Source organism: Girardinichthys multiradiatus, chromosome 7 (genome assembly GCF_021462225.1).
Source record: "Girardinichthys multiradiatus isolate DD_20200921_A chromosome 7, DD_fGirMul_XY1, whole genome shotgun sequence".
Classification (NCBI taxonomy): domain Eukaryota; kingdom Metazoa; phylum Chordata; class Actinopteri; order Cyprinodontiformes; family Goodeidae; genus Girardinichthys; species Girardinichthys multiradiatus.
The window spans coordinates 11,887,406-11,908,458 of NC_061800.1; the positions used below are offsets into that span (position 1 = coordinate 11,887,406).

A 21,053-nucleotide genomic window follows, 5' to 3' on the forward strand; every position below is an offset into this window, starting at 1 on the left:
CTTACACAGGTGATTAATGAGAATGTTAACAAAGTCTATTAACCTGGAGGCTGAAGGTGGATTCAGACCTCCTGCTGGCACATCCATCAGATGGAAGCGAGCTGCAGTGTCAGGGTCCAACCTGGACAGTAGACAGTCCAGTAATGACTCACTGCCTGGCTCAACCTAACATGACAGCTATCACATCAATCATGAGTTGTAAGGTTTGAGGATGGGGTAATGGCAAGTGTGGGGTTTAATTCAGATTTAGTGGAGAAGATGGGAGATAGTATAGTATAGTATAGTATAAACTACAACATATGCATCCCACACAGCATGAAAATACATGGAAAATAAAAGGTTGCTTTTTGTTTTACCTTTTGAGCCTTTCATGTTGGAATGATTGGATTTTTGCGAGTTTAAGGCACTATGCCATGGAAAGGTATTCCTAAGCATCAAACTTTTCCACAATGTTTCACATTCCCTTATTAGTAAATGGTCTCAGAGCTACATGTAGCACTGGCAGTAGGCTTGGTGCTGTTCTCCTGTGAAGTCCGGCTGTACCAGCGGAGCACAAATATCTAATATACAACTAACTTCACTGCGGTCAAATGTCTGCAGTTTTGCACTTTAAATTATTATTACCATGGCTGAGAGAAAAACTTCCTCATAAAACCCAAAATTGGAACTTCTTCAGGCAACCGTTGTGACCATCATGTCATTCAGCAAATAAAGCCAAGCCACTCCCTTGATGGCATCTGCCATTGTACAAAAGAGAGTTCAAAGTGCACAAGCATCCAACTTGAGGAGTTGGATGCCTTTTTGACACTCAAGTCTTGTTCGGTCTGAACGCACCATTAATTGCATTAGTGCAAACGAGAAAAAGAAATAGTCACATTCTAGAGGTCCAGCCCAACAACCAGCTCTGATTATTTAAGATAGACTTTTCACTAAAGCTAAGCTGTGATTAAATTCTTTAGAGTCAGAAAGAGAACGACCAAGCAGGAATGGCACAAAAGAGAAGAGGCAGAAAACATGCATGAATGAGTGGGGGACAGATGCAGCAGGGCTGCTAGAACTAGAGGCACTGTTGGTGGATGAGTTTAACTATACAATGCAAAAGGCAGGGCACAAGAGAGCTGAAGAAGATACTGCAGACAGAATGGAGTGGATGGAGCGCAGCGTTGAGGGTGATTATTAAAAGAAGAGTCGCTGAAAGAGTGAAGGGGAGGGTAGACTGTGAGACCAGTTGTGATCTAAGGTTTTCAGGTAGAGGCACCAATGCAAAGACAGAAGGCAGAGAATGAGGCAGCAGAGCTGTAGATGTTAAGATTTCTATTGGAAGCAAAACTGGCATGAGCCTATCAGAGCAAAGGTTCATATCTAGGAGACTGGAGAGCTGGAAAGAAGCAGGCTGAGATGGCTTAGAGGTGTCCAGAGGAGGGAAAGCGGCTATGAAGAGGGTTGGTGTGATGGAGGAGGACGCTGGTAGGGTGAGATGGAGGCAGAGGATTTGCTGTGGTGACAACGGAGAGGTTGAAAGAAGGGCAGTGCCTCTCATGCATGCACGTTAAACTTGACTAAGAGTGATGGTTTTAATTGCCTGAATGGAAATGCAAACTGTGACTTTATTCCAACCTGAGGGCTGTTTAATGAAGGCTGAGTACAGCTTTACATTTATCTGTTGACCCTTTAGGGCTCAACAAATCTCTGATGTAAGAACTAAGCCCGATACCATTCCTGCTGCAAATTATGCCTCTCTGAGCGTGTAGAAGACTAGAGAACTACCTGATTTATAAAAGGACCAGAGTAGAAGGCATAGTGATGTTAAGACCATTTTATCAAGATTCATCCTAAACTAGCCAAACCTTTAATCATGCTGCAGCAGACGAAGGAGACCCCAGCACTCCTCCGCCTAATGCATGCAGGTATGAGTCCAATTCATTAATGGAAGCAGAGCGACACGCCTCCCTCTTCCTTCGGCTTGTTAAGAGAAGCTTCGAGTCTCACCCCCCTCTTCTCCTCCCTCTCCATCTTGTAATATCTCCTCTCCACTCCCTCGTGTTGAATCTAAGGGGCTCTCTTCCCCTGCCTTCTTGATGCTCAACGCCAGAACGTTTGCATGCCCCCCCCAAACTCACTGCCTCCTATTTCTGTCAATGTTATTGCTTTTTCTCCACCTGTTTTAATCTGCAACAAAGTTGTTTGTTGTGAGAGAAGAAACTGGCTTCTGCAGCAGGCGTTTTCAGAAACAGGTTTTGGAATTTAAAAAATGCTGTCACTGATTTTTATTTTTCCAATTTGCCTGCCAATCCAAGACTGAAAAAAACATATTTTTCACTTCAGCAGGAGGATTTACCTCATTGGCCCCTGTTTCAGTAAAGCTCATACTTACAGACCATTTGGCACAGAGCTTTTCTATTCAGAAGGCCCACAGACAGCATTGTTGACCTTTAGCACCCAGCTGCTGGACTTTGTGTCAAACACACACAAGACTGACATCTCATTTTAGTACACCTCATCCTGGGTTTTGTCTTGACCTTGCTCTTTGCCTTCATTACTCTCCCTGTTCCCTCACCGTGGCTTTTTTTTTAATTCCACAGCTTGACCACAGTAACCTAGAGGCTAATTAGCCCTCCAAGTGTCATGCTGCTAGATCCCCTCCGCCTACCTGCGCTGCCCTGTTATTGCCTCAGGAGGGAGACTGACAGGCTTGGAAGTCAAAACAATACAAAGGGATGATAAAGAGGCAGAGAGAGGTAAAATGATAACCAAATGTGGGCAGGAAGATTTAAAGTTAAATTACAGTTAAACTGGTTAGATTGATCAGGAAGTAAGGCAAGAAAAGCATGAAGAGGAAGCATGAGTGCCAAACCAGGTAAATGGATAAATGGCAAGAAGCTAAGTTAGCTCAGAATTAAAGTGAGAACAAGGTAAACACAGACATACCTCTTAAAAATACCCTTAAACTTGAGAATTTCATTTCCCTTTGGGATAAAGTATTATTGAATTGAATTTGCACATTTTGTAACATTAAAAACCACAAACTTCAGTTTGTTTTGGTGAGATTTGACATGACCAAGACAAAGTGCTGCAGAATTATGAAGTGGAAGGACAATCATACATGTTTAAAAATCTAAAATCCTTTTAGATTTTTATTTGTAAAACATGCATTTGAATGTACCCCCACACGGCACCACACCATTTTGGTTCCATCTGACCAGAACATCTTCTTCCATATGCTTACTGTGTCTCCTATATTACTTGTGGCAGACTTTAAATTGACAACCTTTCTACAGCTTTCTTTCAACAGCCACTGTCTTTTCGCCATGGTTCCATAAAAGGTCAGATTTGTGGAGGGCACTCCTATTGACAGATTCTCCCATCTGAGCAGTAAATCTCTGCAGCTCCTCCAGAGTCACCATGGTATTCTACTTCTGATTAATGCTTTCTTTGACCGACCTGTCGGTTTTCTACTAACTCTACATTTCATTTTCAGGTGATGGACTGAACAGAGCTTTGTAAGATGTGAGAAGTTTAGGATGTTGTTTTATTACCAAACCCTGCTTTGAACCTCTCCACAATTTTCTTCCTGGATCTGTCTGTTGTGTTCCTTGGTCTTCATGATGCTGTTTGCTCACTGATGTTCCGTAAGAAACGTTTGAGGCCTTCACAGACCAGCTTTAGTAATGCTGAGAATAGATTACACACAGGTGGACTCTATTTACTATTTAGGTGACTTCTGAAGAACAATTTGCTGTGCTGGATTTTATTTAGGGGCATTAGAGTAAATAGGGCTAAATAAAAATGCTTGTTTTCAGTTTTTGGTTTCTGCAAAGTTGTTGTCGTTTTATATCTGCTTCACAATTATTACCAACTTGTTTGTTGGTCTAACTCATAAAATCCCAGTAAAACACATTCAAGTGTGTGCTTTTAATGCAACAAATTCTCAAATAAATTCTCTAGAAAGGACTTTTCGACAGGCGGAGAAGAAACGAGTTTAGAACAAGACTGACCGTAGAGTGGAGGAATATGAAGGGATGAACAAAGAAAACAATGAAGAGAAAGAACTGCCAAGTAGTAACAGATGGAGAATAAAAAGAGACGGAGGTAACTGTGCTACCAAGAAGGAGAAACAGCAGGGAAAGTGAAAATGATACAAAAAGAGAAGAAACACGAAAAATCCGACAAACAGAAGCAACTTAACGTTAACGTAAAAAAGGTGACATCTGATAACAGAAGACTGGAACGGCAAAATAAATGAGTTGAGCTATAGAGGTGATAGAAAAGAGAGTTTTAGCAAACAGCTGAGAGGAAGAGGAGAAAGAAGGAAATGAAACTGAATAATAAAGGTGGGCATGAGTGTCAACAGGATCAGTCAAAGGAAAGAGGCAATATTATAGCATGCTTTTACCTACACTGTGTTAAGTTGAACCTGAGGATTATAACAGTCTTGTTATTTAAAGCATTAATAACAATAAACGCCTGACTGTACTGAAGTCGGCCTTGGCTACTGTTTTTATTTAAAATTTTATTACAAAGCACAAATTCAAAAGATATCTTTGAGAAAATCAATCTCTTGATAAATGTTGACGTTTTGGTGCAAAATGGCATCAAAGACAAATTCTAATCAAACTAATTATTAGGATCGGATTGATTCATAAGAAACAATCCAACCTGTTTGGTCTATGATGTGTGTTTCATTAGCTTCCATGCATGTGAAAAACCCAGAAACTAGCCTGGTAAAGTAGCAGGGAGCTGCAGACAGGTCAGGTGTGGGAAAAGTAAGTGAGGGTCCTCACTTAGCAGACATGCAGTCTGTGCTTTTTCAGCAGGACACTTTCTATGTTATGTTAATGACCAGAACTGACATCCATCAAATGCTCAGCGCCCCACTAGGTGAAAGACCGCTGATGTTTTCAGCAAACATTCTAGGTAAACAGCTTTATGGCCAAATAGTGAAAGAGCTTTTTGAATTCAGCATGGTCACCCCATTAACTACACACTGATCCACAATGATGAAATACAGGCCCGGGTAGAGAAAACCACTGTAAAATTCAGAATATTGCAAAAACCGTTACTGCGTGGATATAATGTAATAAATCAGAAAATAATGTGGTTTCATTTGGTGCTTCTCTAATTCCTGGAGAAGAAACTGCAGTGGGCTTTCAAACTCAATGGGTAATTGTGTTGAATAGTTAGAGCTGTATTTTGTATTGAAACACGACAACCATGCCAATGTCAATGTGTGCAATCACAGTCGCAAAGACTTAATGCATGCAACGCTTGGTTGGGTGAGACAGATTTAAGTGTCATGCATGCACCCTCTACATGCTACAAATATCTTCACAGCCCTTCCACCTGTGTGTCTCAAGAAGTCAGGTGAAGATGCAAATGGAGAGACTGAACTAGAATAAGGCTGCAGGTCCAGATCATGTCAGCCCAAGAGTCCTGAAGGCCTGGTTAGAGCAGCTCTGTGGGATTCTGCAGCACCTCTTCAATCTTAGCCTGGCCCAGAAGAAGGTTCCAGTGTTGTGGAAGACCTCCTGTCTTGTTCCGGTACCAAAGAAAACTCACCCATCAGTCCTCAATGACTATAGACCTGTTGTCCTGACATCTCACATCATGAAGGTCCAAGAGAGACTCCTGTTGGCCCACCTGAGTAAGCAAACAATAAACCATCAGGACTCCCTTCAGTTTGCTTATCGCTGTGGAGTTGGAGTTGAAGATGCCATCATACACCTGCTTCAACGAACCCACTGTCATCTGGACAAAGCCAGCAGCACTGTGAGGATCATGTTCTTTGATTTCTCCAGTGAATTTAACACAATTCAACCCGATTTGCTTTGTCAGAAACTCCAGAAGACTCAGGTGGAGGCCTCAACAATCTCCTTGATCAAAGACTACCTGACAAACAGACTACAGTTTGTGAGACTGAAGGGTTGTGAGTCTAACCAGGTAGTCAGCAGCACAGGAGCACCACAGGGGACTGTACTCTCACCATTCCTTTTCACTCTGTACACCTCAGACTTCCAGTACAAGACAGACTCCTGTCATCTGCAGAAATACTCGGATGATTCTGCAGCCGTGGGTTGGATCAGAGATGGACAAGAAGATGAGTACAGGAAGGTGGTGGACCGCTTTGTGGCAAGATGTAGAATGAAATCACCTCATCTTGAATGTGAATAAAACAAAGGAGATGATTGTAGATTTTAAGAGAAACAGGAATAAGTCAAAAACTATTTCCATCATGGGAGAAGAGGTGGAGGTGGTGGAGGAGTATAAATACCTCGGTGTTCACCTGGACAACAGACTGGAGTGGAGATGCAACTGTGAAGCTGTCTACAAGAAGGGACAGAGCAGACTGTACTTCTTGAGGAAGCTTAGGTCCTTTGGTGTTTGCAGCAAGATGCTGCATATCTTCTATAAGTCTGTTGTGGAAAGTGTGATCTCTTCTACCATCATCTGGTGGGGAAGCAGCATCAGAGCCAGGGACTTAAAAAAGCTCAACAAGCTGATAAAAAAGGCTGGCTCTGTTCTGGGGACTCCTCTAGAACCTCTGGAGATCATTGTGCAAAGAAGGATTCTTCATAAAATGAACAACATCTTGGAGAACCCTGAGCATCCTCTTCATGAGACTGTCCTACAACAACAGATTGTCTTCAGTCAGAGGCTTCTTCAGATTTGCTGTAAGACGGAGCGCTACAGGAGATCCTTCCTGCCCACAGCCATCAGCATCTACAACGGCTCTTTGAAGAAACCTACATAATGAGCTACAACATTTAATTTCCCTTTGGGATTAATAAAGTATTTTTGAATTGAATTGAATTGATGCTGCTTGATTTTAGTTATCAAGATGCTAAAGCCTCCAGAAAGGGGTGGGAACATTGTGATGTTGGGTAGACAAGGAAGAGTGTGGAAAACGAGTGTTAATCCCAAAAGATACCATCATCGCAATACTCAACATTGCAATCGCTGGTTTATCTGATATTTTTTTAGACTCTTTCAGTTTTTCCATGACAGCGTGACACATCATTGAGAATCAAATGATTCTGGCATAACCTCAGCGTTGACAGCGGGGTGTTAACAAGGGAGGGTTTCATTAATCACAGTCTGGCAACATCTGCATATTATCAGATAAATGAGCAAAATGGCTTGTTGAAAGGCCAACAAATTAGCATGTATAAAGTCTATCAGCCGAGGATCCGTCACAGACAGCAGATTACTGAGGTGATTGGAAAAATGAAAGGAGAAGCATAAATAGGAATTCAAATGTTTATTAATATTCTCCCCTCCTAAAGGTTTTGACAGATCGGCTTGAAATTTGGTGAGTTTGCTCAGAAGAGATGGAGAATCTAAAGTTAGCCGAATCTTGACTTTTCATGCATGTCAAAGGGGCGTGGCCAGACCTCAAAGTTTTACTTCTCTCCAAGAAAAACTAAATTTTTAAGGCTCCTACAAAACAAAGCCACACAGACACAAAATCTTCTGTGATTGGGTCACATTTGGTCCCCAACAACACTCAATGGTCAACTACTGACATCACCTTAGCTCTGCCCACTGAGAACAGGAAGTCTAATGGTTTACTTTGGAAGGACCACATTGGACACTCTTGACCTAATTAACTTCAACCTTTGCCAAATGACAGGAGACAAGTTGGTCTAACTTTATCTCCAATACCAAGACTTTTGGCCAGACGGTGTGGCTTTGGTGGCGTGGCAAAATCTGAAGTCCTACCACCATACGTTTGGTTTGGTTCATATATATATATATATATATATATATATATATATATATATTAACTAATCTACACCATACTGAACAGATATTGTGGGTGGGCGTGGCCTAATGCCTCCACAGTACCTCCTAAAAGCATTAAAACAATATGCACCCAAGTCATGATTTGACCAAGGATTATAAAGTTTGGTACACATACGTAACTTCTCAGGACCAACAATAAAAGTCTCTTGGGTCCAAGGTCACAAACCACACAGGAAGTCGACCATTTTGAATCAAAGCCGCCATTTAGTCTCTTTCACCCATGTATCTGAGCGAACTCATCCAACAGCCTTCGACCGACAGACTTCAAAATGACTCACTATTGTCTTAAGGCATTCGAGATCAAGTTCTGAAAAGCTATTTGCTGCATCAAAGCATGTGGGCATGGCCAAGCCTCAAAATCTGACTTGTCGCCATAAAAGACGATGCTGGGATAACTTCCAAACACAAGGTCAGAGCTTCACCAAACTTTCTCTTTCATCAGAAAGTCTCTGTCCTTTTCCAAAAGCTTATGTAGATACTTTTGCATAGTAAAGGAAGGTTATTACTCACCACACTGAAGTCCAGATTCTGCTCAATCCATTCTTGGCCATCCTTAAACTCCTCGTGCAGACCCATGATGTACAGGGTGTCTAAGGCATCCACAATGGTTGCCCCTAGCTGAGAGTTACCTGAAGAAAGCACAAGATAAAGAAAATCCGAACATTAGATTCATCTGTGCAATGAAACAGCAGCAGATACATAAAATAAAAAGCTCAGATAAAAAGCTCAGACATTTTAAAATGCATCCAGCGGAAACCCCTTGACAGGGGTAGCAGAATACCCTATTATATATAAAATGAACACTTCACTGAGATGCTTGTGGGATAACGTGTCATCCCACAAGCAATACCCTCTTTGTTTCGAAGAAGCCGAGATCTTGTCAGATCAACGTTCATAACATTATATTATATTATGATGGTAAAAGTCAACGGCATTGCCCTTTAAATCTTCAATCATTTCCTCTCAGATACTGCATGCACTGCTTGAGTAGCTGAACCTGTCCACCATCCCTTCTTATCTAAGGCTCCATTCAAAACCACAGCGCCCGTCTTCACACGGCCCCTGCAGTGTTATCATCATCATCATAGAGCGAACCCTCTAAATCTCTCTAAAAATACACTGCATTCAGGCAGGCGGAGATAATGGCAAGATGTCCTGGCCATCCGCCGGATCTTGACAGATTGGCTTGGCTGCTGGTGGAGCAGAGGCCCCTGTTCGTTCCGCAAAATCCCCCGTTTGCCTCCCGTCTGTTGCTTTCACCTGCAGCTACACTTCAGGCACTCGTGACACCATCTAGACAAAGTCAGAGCCCTGACAAAGTTGTGGAGTTAAAGGACCTGAGTTTTAAGTGAAGGTATTGTAGAAGTGCTTTTAGGGACACGTTGTTTGCTCCTTTTTCCTCTTCCGTTAATCATCTCACAATGCCTGACATCATTCTGGGGATTCTATGTTTGCATGCAAGTAGATTTAATTAGCATGATAAATTTCAGCATACAGTATTTTGCGATCCTGCAAAAAATGAGCACAGCCGTGGGCCTAAACTGAAAGGCTGGTCAAGGAGAGCATCAGCCAGAGAAGCAACCAGAAGGTCTAAGGCAACTCAGGAGGAGCTACATAGATCTACAGCTCAGATGATAGAATCTATCAACACAACAGCTTTTACTTGTGCACTGCACAAATCTGGCTTTCATGAAAGAGTGGCAGAATAGAGACCACTGTTGAAGGGAATTCATTAGTGGTCCTACTTGAAGTTTGCCTGAAGTCATGTAGGGGACACAGTAACCATGGAAGAAGGTGCTCTGCTCAGAGGAAAAAAAAAACTTTTTGATCAACATGCAAAACATTGTGTGGTTGAAAACTAACACCAAACATTGTGGTAGTGGCAGCATGAGGCTGCAGGGATGCTTTCTTCAGCAGGGACAGGGAAGCCGGTAATAGTGGATAGAAAGATGGAAGGAGTTGGACCGCCTGTTAGGGCGATACTAGAGACTGGGATGGAAAGTCACCTTCCACTCAGACAATGACTCCAAATATTTTTCACACACACATTTATAGAGCCACAAAAAGCAGGACGCACCAAATGGTATTTTACCTCGCTCGAAACTTTGGAGTGCCGGATGAAGGTGGGGATTCTGTCCACTCACCTGGTCTGGATTCGGCCGGAGATGAAGCTGATTTTATTGACGGGATCGATCCTTCCCATGACATGTACGTATATCTTTATGAAATATCACTCGTTTCTGAGTTAGAGAAAACTAAGGAAAATATACAATTGAAAGAACTTCACTGTGTTACGCATCATTTACACATCTAAGACACAGTGTAACCTTTTATGTGTGCAGTGTTGATGATGATGAGGAGGAGAAAGAACAGCCCTCCTGCTCCCCTGAGGAACCCAGTTCTCTGGAGAGAGACAGAGGAAGGAGTCAGCCTTCAGGAAACAGGAGCTGCAGCAGTCGTTTCACTGGCAAGTAATCGTGGACAGGAACTGCCACAAGGCCTATCACAGCTCCACAGGTCAAACTGAAAGCTAATGTTTGACTCTGTGCCTGTGGTTGCATTATTGTAAATAGTTTATTGTAAATAGTTTTTTGATGGTTGCCTTTTTGCATTCAGCTTTTTGCATCTTGATAAAATAAAAGTATTATTTGAGTTTGTGTTAATCTGTTCTAAAGTTTCAACACAGTAACAAATGATTATTTTGTTTTGTTGTTTTTTGCACTTTTTATTGGTCTTACAGGGTCTTGTGAAGATATATGTGTGCTCATAGGTATCTGGAACACTTAAGAGATTTGATTACACTTCTTCAAATTGTTTATTTTGATGTACATATCTTTTCTCAAAATGTTCACAATGTACATTTTATTTCCGTAACTGAAGTTACAGACACACTCCAAATTAATTTTCTGTGGTTTGAAATGGTTTTGTGCTGCTTTTGTACATTACAATATGTGAGTGAGACAGCTATGATATTTCTATATTTAGGAAAATGTGTAAAAAAAATTCATTTTTCTGGTGGTTAATTGCAATTTTTAGCAATTTATTTAGTTAATATGGACTTATTACATACAAATTATTAAAATTTGGGATGTAAGGGTTGTATTATTGTCTAGCAAATTGAAATGCTCTGAAAAATGGCTCTACAGCATCTAAAAATATGCTCTGGCAGACTTGTTCTATGGTGGGTCATAAAGGGTTAAAAATAAAAAATAAAATTTTTCTCTTTCATGATGCCATTTATTTTGTAAGGTCCACTAGTCCTACCAACACCCACACAACATGATTCTGCCACCTTTGTGTTTTACAGCTGGGATGGTGTTCTCAGGCTTGCAAGCTTACCTCCTTTTCCTCCAAATGTAACTATGGTCATTGCAACCAAACACTTCGTTTTTGTTTCATCACAATAAAATGTAAAAAAAGAATTTGCTGACTGCATTTGCAGGCTGTAATCTGGCTTTTTATGTTGCTTTGGGAGTAATGGCTTCTTCGCCTCTGAGTGGCTCTTCAGCCCATTTGAGTAGATGATTTTCTTTAACGTGGATAACCAGCATCTTCTCACAGTCTTGCCTTTTTCTTCTGGGGTTGATATATACACTCTCACCACGTTTCTCTGTGGAACATACAACCCGTCTCCCTCCTCAAAGGTACGACGTGTCCCAAGGTGTTTATAATTGTTTGAACAGATGAACGTGGAACCTATAGATGTCAGAAAATTGGGCCAAAGGAGGAAAAACACTAGTGGAGGTCCAGAATTCTTTTTCTGACACCTTCGCTGATTTCTTTTTTAACCGTGTCCTGTCTGGCAGAGTAGCGCTCAGAATTGTTGTCCGAGTGCCAGGAAAAAGCCCAACAGATTTACTTTCACAAGCGAAGTATCACAGCTAATGTTTTATAGCTCTGCTTGATATTTATAAAAGAAACTTTATTATAAACTTCTTTGGGAATATTTCAATTGTTACGGACACAGAGACTGAAATGAAAAGGAAATTTAAATGTGCCGTTTGTTGCTTTGACCTTCCTAACCTTGAGAAATCCTGGAAACTTGCAGTTTCTTCTAATAACTCCTCGCTCCATCTCCTTTCCTCTACATCACTCACACAGTCTTCCCATCAGCCCCTCCTCCTCCTACCTAACCATCTGTTTGTTCTCATTCATCACTGTCAGGCAGCGTTTCCCCTAATCCTTCTTTGATCGCTCCATCCAAACCCTAATTTAGACTCTCCTCTTACCATCTGCATGCATGTTTCTCACACAATAATTCCTCTTTTTTGAAGAGTTCAGCTCTCACTGACACTTCTTTTTGTCCTGTTTATCTGGTCTACTCTACTGCCTTTACTTAAAAGCAGCCTCAACTTGCTTTGCATTGTTTCTGTATCCATATCCACAGCTGCTGCTTTCCAAAATTTCAGGTGCCCAAAGCCTTTCATGCAACACAGTCTGCGTCATGTGATGCTTGACCGGCACTAATCGGAGGGAGCTTTAGGGATGCCAGGAAGTGCTTATGTGAAGCTAATTGGCTAAAATGAGGTGTATTTATTTGGGAAATTATCACGTCAACCTCATCCAACAAAGGCACCCATAAAAAAAAACCTCCAACACTCATCTTCTTTTCCAACGTGTGCCCCTTTTCCTTTGGCTATATGAGCACAAAACACGTTCTCACTAACTGAAACAGAACGTTAACTCAATTCATTAGAGCCCTCTCTCCATCTATCACAATTTCACCTGCCTCTCTCCCCGTCTCCTCATCCATTATCTCCCTCCCACTCTCTCTATCTCCAACACTCACACCTTACTCTTGGCCCTGATTCCAGTTTCATTAGACAACAGGCATCTGAGCTCTCTAGTGTGAATCCACACAGGCTTGAGAAGCATCATACCATTATTCAGGCCCCATTCTCCCCATCTGTTTAACTACACACGACAGCTGAATGGAAAGCAGGGGCAAAGACTGTGATGGACATGCTACATTTAGTCTGTGTGTTGCACGAGTGTGTTTGGCTATGAATACAGGAAGCACTAAATGTACAACTCTTTGCATTTGCATCCTCACTGATTCTCTCCTCGCCATCAATTGCACTCAAACCTTTCTGCCTACACAGTTTTACTTCCTCAGCAACATTATATCATTGTTACATGCCACATTATACCCCAGTTATATGCCCTTATAAAGAAAGAGATATTCAACAAAGCTGATTTTTCTTGCATTACAGCTTTCCCATGACAATTCCTTGGAAAGAAGCAAGCAAGGAAGGAAGAAAGGAAGAGAGGAAGCAAGCAAGGAAGGAAGGAAGGAAGCAAGGAAGGAAGAAAGCAAGCAAGCAAGGAAGGAAGAAAGAAAGGAAGAGAGGAAGCAGGCAAGGAAGGAAGCAGGGAAGGAAGGAAGCAAGACATTTTACATCCTCCAGATAGTGCCCGTACCCTGTCAAAGTGAGATTTCCCTTGTCTAACATCCACTGCACCAGCTCAGCTGTAATACTAGAGTGTCAACATGGTCTGTTTCTACTTGTCAGTTCTATTTGCAGAGTAAACCAAAACCAGAATTGTTACCTGGGATCAATCTGCACCTGTAAAAAAACTAAATAAGCTGACAATAACTGATTTTTCCTAAGTTTATTTTAACAAATAAAACTTTTGGTACAATATTATGTTTAGAAACACATTTTCTCCCCCTTCCTGCTCATTCTTTCAGCATTACCACTAGCATCTCAGCCCCTGCTGACATTCCCGTAAATGTACTGAAACTGGCAGCATGTTACACAGTTATAAAGCTGTCCTCTGTAGTGGCAATCCACTGGGACACTTCAGCCTGTTTTGTAATAAGCTAACCAGCCACGAGTTCAGCCAAGTGTACCACCAAGGCCAATTCAGACCACTGTCTCTGACTGATAACTTGTTACCAACTTATTTAGTAGCACAATTTTACATCTGCTTTGGTTTGCTTTGAGCCTCAGAGGGTCACTGGTTTGGCTGGTATCCTGCTTAATACAACCTCCCTAGCTCAGGTCCACACTGCTGGTTTCCAGGTCCGGAGCCAAAGTCAAAGCTGTCAGCACTGATTTAACGAGAAAGTATTTTGATAGCATTCCTTAAGCTGCACGAGGAAAATTAGACGAATAACTTTAAAGGAAACAGTGACTGCTTAGGTACGGGCAAAGGTACATGATGAACAAAGAGTCAAAACAAGGTCCATCCTAAATTAGTTCTGAATCCTAAGGCATAATTATTGGACTATTATAAAATGTGTAAAACCAAATGTAAAAAGAAAATGCCAGAACCAATGCCAAGTTTGGAATTATACTGATCACAAACACAGGAACTAATTGTATGGTTTAATGCTGAATAATGATCTCCAAAGAATATAAGAGCCATAACTTCTTTATTTAACACTTGGAGACATCTGCATTCAATAATAATAAGCATATGACAGGGTTCCTACACATTTAACTTTAAATACAACTTCCATACATTCAGTTGTACCAGGAACCTTGTTAAATGTTTTTCTCTGAAATTCTAATTATTTGCACGAAAAGCATGTGAGACAATAAATGAAGCAGAAAACAAAAACCCTGAGGAGCAAACACACTTAGCAGAGACGTAAGTAAGCTGGAAGATGGTAAATGTATGTAAGATTTAATGCTGCACAATACATCAAAAAATGTATTGTTCCTCTGTTAGACTATGCATTATTGTTATTATTACAGCAAAGAACTGGAATGCAATAAATGTTAGCTATTATGATTAAAGTGTCATGAGTTCACACTTTGCACATTGCCAATGTCATACTCAGCCTGTTGGAAGGAGGCTCACAGTAGCAGATGCTGAAGGTCAGCGAGTGTTGGAAGCACAGATGAGAAAAAAAAGGAGGAAGGAAAATGAGCTCTTATTGTATCTGACATCATTATTGCAAAAGCTGCCAAACTTGTAACTTCATGCAGTACTGGTAGAAATGGACTGAGAAACTGACGGGTGGATCGGTCCGTCTATCGTCTCCATCCATCCATCCATCCATCAGTTTGTAATTGTCATGGGGACGTTTTTGTTAACTTGGTAAAGGAGCAAGTAGACCTGGAACTAACTTATTACAACAAAGTTTATCTATTGGAGATTTTAACCTCTGTCCATCATGAAACAGGCTGGATTTGATGTTAGCAGTCTTTTGGTAATCTCAGAGTTAACGTAGGGCTCTATATTCTCTAGGAAATAAACACAAACTGTAAAGTATACAGTATAATTCCTACCATACTAATTGCTAAAACATGAGGCTACAGTCAGTTTAAAATGTCAATTCAAGCTTTATAACTTTAATTTCGAAGATTAATAATATTGCCATTTCAGCAAAATAAAAATGTCATTTTCTACTAACACATATTTGATTTGCAGGTTTTCCCACTCCTTGGCTATGGCATCTCAGCCACTAAAGAAATACACGAGGTGTGGAAATTAAGGGTGTTCATAGAATACATTCAACTGGTCAGACAGGTTATATATATGCAATACACTTGAGATATTATGGTAAATATTGCATCAAAGTGGCCCAAAGCACGGTAATATTCCACAATCTGATACTGAGATGACGACTCTGATTCGAAATATTGTACTAAACACAAATCTTTATATCTAAAACAAAATTGCCCCTTTTCTCTTTTGTTTGAAGAGTTTTGGATGCCCCCTGCTGCCCTATCCTCAAGCTTCCTGATGTCCAACTTGGCTCCTGCAGCCCTACTAAAAATTTGATGTGAAACGAGGCAGTCAGGGAGTGCCAAGATTAAATGAGTAGAGTAAATCCATCCTCCAAGTCTCTACTGGCATTGAAAGGTATGACTTAATCATAATTTTTTTAAATAGCAGAATATTTGTATATCAAGTTGGAAGATTCTGATATGTAATCAGATATGGACAGACAGAAGGACGGACACACAGGTTTTAGACTGGTACAGTGTATAAAAGTCAGTACTTACATTTTCACAGTTATCCAAACCTTGAAAACACCAAATCCAAGACTTTACAGTTTCTCAGACTGTGAAGGAAATAATAAGAGGAATCCTCCAGGAGTTGACAACATAAAGACAAACCCCATAATAAGGAGATGAACATCAAAGTTTAACTGTTTTTGGGGCAAATTCTAGAACCTATTGTTCTAAAAACTGAGGAGAACATAAAGGTTCAGGTCTTCCACACATGCTCCACTCTAAACTCAGTAGTTTGCCGGACAACTCGACCCGGATCGCGTCAGTAACTCAGAGGGATGGAGCTTAATGAAAGGCAAGCTGTGCTCGTCTCTTATGTTCTCCCCTGAAACTATGATCTCTGCTTCCCAGCATCTCCCCTTTTCTCCCTCGCCTACACAGGAACCTGCTTTGCTGCCTCCGGCTGTCATTATGAAGTGATCATTAGTCAAACCTTCATTCTCCTCCAACCCTCCTACTGTCATGGCGATTAAGGCATCAGCTTTGTCAGTGTTGTCATTTTCACACAAGCAGTTTCTCATTTTAAACAGAAAATCTTTAAAATGTGGTAGACCTTATCAAACATAATTATACCATTAATTGCAAATGTGCCTTTATAATGGTAGATTAAATCTGGAGGCGGATTTGTTCTTCATGATCCCAGAGGTAATATTTAGCAAACATAGGCAAAACTCCAATTTTCTAAAATAATATATTAGTTAGTGATAAAAAATACACTGTTTGCAAGACAAATTATGGCTGGAATGTATTATAATAATGTGAAAAACTGAGGTATATCTGCGCTTAGAAATCAGGAGGGAATGATCAATCAAACACAATTCCTGTTTTCCCCCATTAAACTGGCACTGAGTAGCTCTATTAATAAGCTGTACTGTAGAGAGGTGCATGCACCAGGTCAGCCATGAGGCACACAACTGGATGAACAGACAGACAGCCCAGCTGAGACCAACAACAAGCAGCCTGTGTGGGAGCAATTTAAGGTCCAAATACAAAGCTTACGGTAAGTAGGCCAGAAGGGATGAAGCTGTGTGTGCATTATTTACTATAAAGTGCTGTGGTGATAACCAGCAAAACTTAAAACATTGTACACATTGTCTTGTGGTTGCCAGCGTGATCGGGTCACAGAGGGAAGAGGTTCAGTCCTGGGCTATCCAAAGCATTCACACGACAAGGGGTGCCACCAGTATACTCAGGGACTCATTGCAGGTTTAAAAAAAATCCAAAAAATCAAACGGGAAGACGCCCTGAGGCATCCATACCTTGTTTCCCACTGGGGTGGCTCCCTTTCATGAAGAGGAGTAGCAACTCTAGTCCAAGCTCCCCCTGGATAATAGAACTCCTCACCCCATCTCTTCTGGCCGGTACACAGTGTGCAATTTTGGGCCGTCACAGACAAAGGACGAGGATTATAAGAAAATCGTGGAGAGATCTTTGGTCATGGCTCAAAATCTGTGGTCTTCCGTTGCACTGTGAGAATGGTTTAGGGACAGGCATTGTCAGAGTCTTGCAACCAAAGACACCCTGCAATAAATATCTGACCGTGTCAGATATTTAGAATGACTGTCTCACATGCAGGGTGACAGCTGCTATGACCTACGTCTACTAATCCGCTAACAAAATTGCATCATAAAACCAGTGTTGTGCGAAATCTGGTTCCCCTGGTCATACCGCACCGGTGTTGCACCATGGGGGTGCTACATGTAGTGTTTCCACAGAGTTCTTTAAGGGTAGGTATGAGTCCTGTGAGGTTAGGGTTGGTGGATAGCAGACAGGTGAGGGGAATCTACTTGTCTGAGGCTTGCACATGGTGGTCACAGAACAGGAGCAGATTTTTTCGGGGGGGGAACTGATTTTCACACAACACTGGCATCCCAAGGTGGTCTCGTTTCCCCTTCCACAACAGCATCCACATTCTCCTCCTCATGTTTATTTTAAGGCACATAAATGCCACAACAACAAGGATTCTTTATTGTGTTTGTTGTGGTTGTCTCTGGTGGCACAGATGATGGCTTACACTGATAAGACGCATGCTCATGATGTTGCTTACAGTTGTACGTCATAACCGGTCATCATACAGTGTGCACACATCAAACTTAACATTGTACCAAAGTTTTTAGATCCACGTCGCACAGTGATCATGGAATCATCATGGAATAGTCTTATAAGATTACTAAAATGTGCACGATGTAAGAAGGCCACAAAGCCAAGCTAAGCCACCATGTTGCTCTTTTGGTCATAGTCCGTATTTTAAACAACAGTATGCGAGTGTCGGAGCCATGGCAACAGCAGAGACCGGAGCAGCGTTTACATCACAACACATGGGGCCATGGCCCCTTGCTCCGTTCTACTGTCATTTATGAACAAAGCACTAAGACATTGAACTACTCCAGTTGTGGCAGAGACTGAGACCTAACCTGGAGAGAGCAGCCACCACATCCAGCTACAAAGATGGAGGTTGATGCTATGTGAACCAAGGGGACAGGTGAAGGCAGTGACCTGGGCATGCCAACCCCTGGCACTATGATCTGACTCCATGGAGATGGAATGTCATCTCATAACCTAAAAATATCATCAAGTCCAATCAGTCTGTTGTCTGAACAAACCTTTTGGACATTACTCACTTTTTTCTATACCAATGGCAATTACACTGACCAGTGTTTCAAAACAAAAGCAACAAGAACTCTAATAAACCTACCAGAAATAAATATGTATTTTTTCAGATTTTGCTCTATTATGTCCAAATTGTTGGTCATTACGCAAGGGAAAATTGCCATAATGACATCTGGGAAATCTTTGCTCCAGAATGTAATGGACATCATCACCATGGGAACTAACCATGTGAAGGCAGGAGCCAGATGCTGGGAAGAAAAAAGTAAAGCTACATTACAGTTATTGAAACATTTAGGTGAAACCTACACCTAGTCTTCTTTAGGCTCGGACATGATTTCTGGGTGCCAAACCCTTAACCAGGCTAGCGCTAACAGTGTCTGATTACCCAGGTTGCACCACAATCATAATAAAGAGCTACTTATCTGCGAAGCCTAGAGAAAGGGAGTTCTTAACCATCATCGTCAACAGATTCAAACTGTGGAAAATAATTACCTTCAAGCATTGAACCAGAGGACCACATACAAGGACTTAATAGACACCCAGTCACCTCCACATATCCATAGACATTTGAGGGACATAATGTTAAACTGCACTAAAGAGACAATAACTTTCTTTTTGTTATTTAAAAAGTTTTAGTAGAAAGTTTCAGTAACAAAAATGTGTGCAGAGTGGTCTTTTTCCCTCACAACAGCCCATGTGTAAATTAAACCCAAGGTTAGGCTGGCATGTCTTCAACTACCAAAGTAATCTCATAATGAATGAGGCAGCGATCATGAATAATGAGTAAGCTCCTCCAGTACTGAGTTGACAGGGAAGTCAGGTTTCCAGAAATCCATCCCAGTTTGCATCATCTCCATCCCTTCCACCTCCTACACGCCCGAGGCACTCAAAGAGATATATCAGTTACTGTGAGCATGTTACACTACCTTTAGGAGAAAGCCAAGAGTCTGAGATGCGCAACAGTCACCAGCAGCAAGTTTAGATTAAGGTCAACAGCCAGCGAGCTTTCTGGGAAACCAATAAGGCAAAGAAAAAAGAAAAATACACGCTGGATAAAGTATGAAGGGCACGAATCCAGGTCACTAGTGAACTCCCACACATTTTGGAAGACAAAATTACATCCACTTAAAGAAGGTCTGAAGTAAAAATGAAATCTTAAGAGTTAAACAACTTGAAAGAGAAAAAAAAAATACCCCAATCTTAATCTTCTAACTGAACGTAAACAGTTGAGATTCAACCGACCAGATGCAGATCATGACATTGTAGAATCCAAAATATAAAAAAATTAATTGAGAAAAGACAATTAAAAAAATGGTATTTGTATGGATGCATTTACATTTAAGGTAAAAATGCATGAAGCACCAAGTGTTGGTTGTAGGTATTTCCAACCAACTATCTGCATGAAGCCAAGATCTTTCAAAAGGTCTAAAGTCAAAAATCAACAAGATTTTCCACATACCAGAAATGGAGATGGTCAGGTATTCTAACAGCCACACCTTCAATACTCAATTTTCATCCATTCACTGGCAGTAAAAGGAACAGGGGTATTCACTTTTTTGAAGAGATTAAATTCACTGCAAACCTTTCATTTCAAATCATATGGATACATTCATTTGTTTAAAAGAGTGTAAAAATGAAATGGCTAATACACTTAAATTATTGATTTTTGCTAATTTTGATACAGCTTTATATCAGCTTTTCCTTCTGTCATACATGACTAGAATTACTCTGCATTCAGAGTGCCACTACGGCGGCTTAGTTTAGGTCAGTGAATATTTGTTGTTGCAATGACACTGATTGGTTGCTGTTCCTTCTGCCCATTTACCAATGCAAACATTTGTAGCTCTGGTCATTGGAGGCGTCTCCAAAGGAATGTTTAATATTTTCTCCCAAAAACAAGAATGCTTTGAACAATTTTTGGAGAACCAGTAGATGAACTTAATTATAGGTCGCTCAGAAGTATTGTGGTTGGTCATGATGGACAATATTACACAAGAGTCAAATGGCCAAAATGAGGATCAGAGCCACAATCAATCAAAAGGCATCCTAAAATAAAAACCACATCTTGGTTTCTGATTTATCCTGCAATATTTATCAGCAAATTTTAACTACCTTCTTGTTTTTTGCACCCACCGTTAACATTAGGATACAGTTTCTGTAGGCACAAACATCTAGTTTCTTCAGTCAATCTTTAATCTTACAGGGAAAACAAAGCAAGAGTATACAATGTTAAGATCCTTTAAGACTGTACCTGGATGTAGGGATGGGCAATGTTAGCAGAATAAGAATTCAGATTTTTCTCCCCCCAATGTTGATTTCATAACATCATCAATTAAATCATTTCACTTGAAAATATGATTCAACGCGAATCTTGTGCACAGTAAGCAGTGTAGTTACGCCGCTTTATGCAACTACATACCTTTAGAACAGTGTTTGTGTTTGCTGGGCTTTGTCTGGACACATCGCCTATCCCAACTTGTATGTCTTTTGATGGTCTCTTAACCCATTTTAAACTATATTTCCTCAACAAGAGCATGATTCATCTTTGCTTGAACCATGTAGCCCCAAGATAAAGGCTTTGTTAGTATCTGTGCTCAGCATCTGCACTCTGTATTCTCCACAGAGCACAGGAGGAAGAAGAAGACAAACCAGGACCAGGCAGTGAACTCAAGG

The 21,053-nt window shown here is 41.0% G+C and overlaps 1 protein-coding gene across 1 annotated transcript in view; it reads right to left on the minus strand.

The window, feature by feature from the left end:
* Window positions 1-21,053, minus strand: part of man1a2 (mannosidase, alpha, class 1A, member 2) — a 137,219-nt gene that overhangs the window by 56,879 nt on the left and 59,287 nt on the right. Inside the window, exon 5 of the mRNA XM_047369952.1 lies at window positions 8,311-8,429. Coding sequence (XP_047225908.1) covers window positions 8,311-8,429 — 119 coding nt within the window. The remainder of the gene's footprint in view (window positions 1-8,310; window positions 8,430-21,053) is intronic.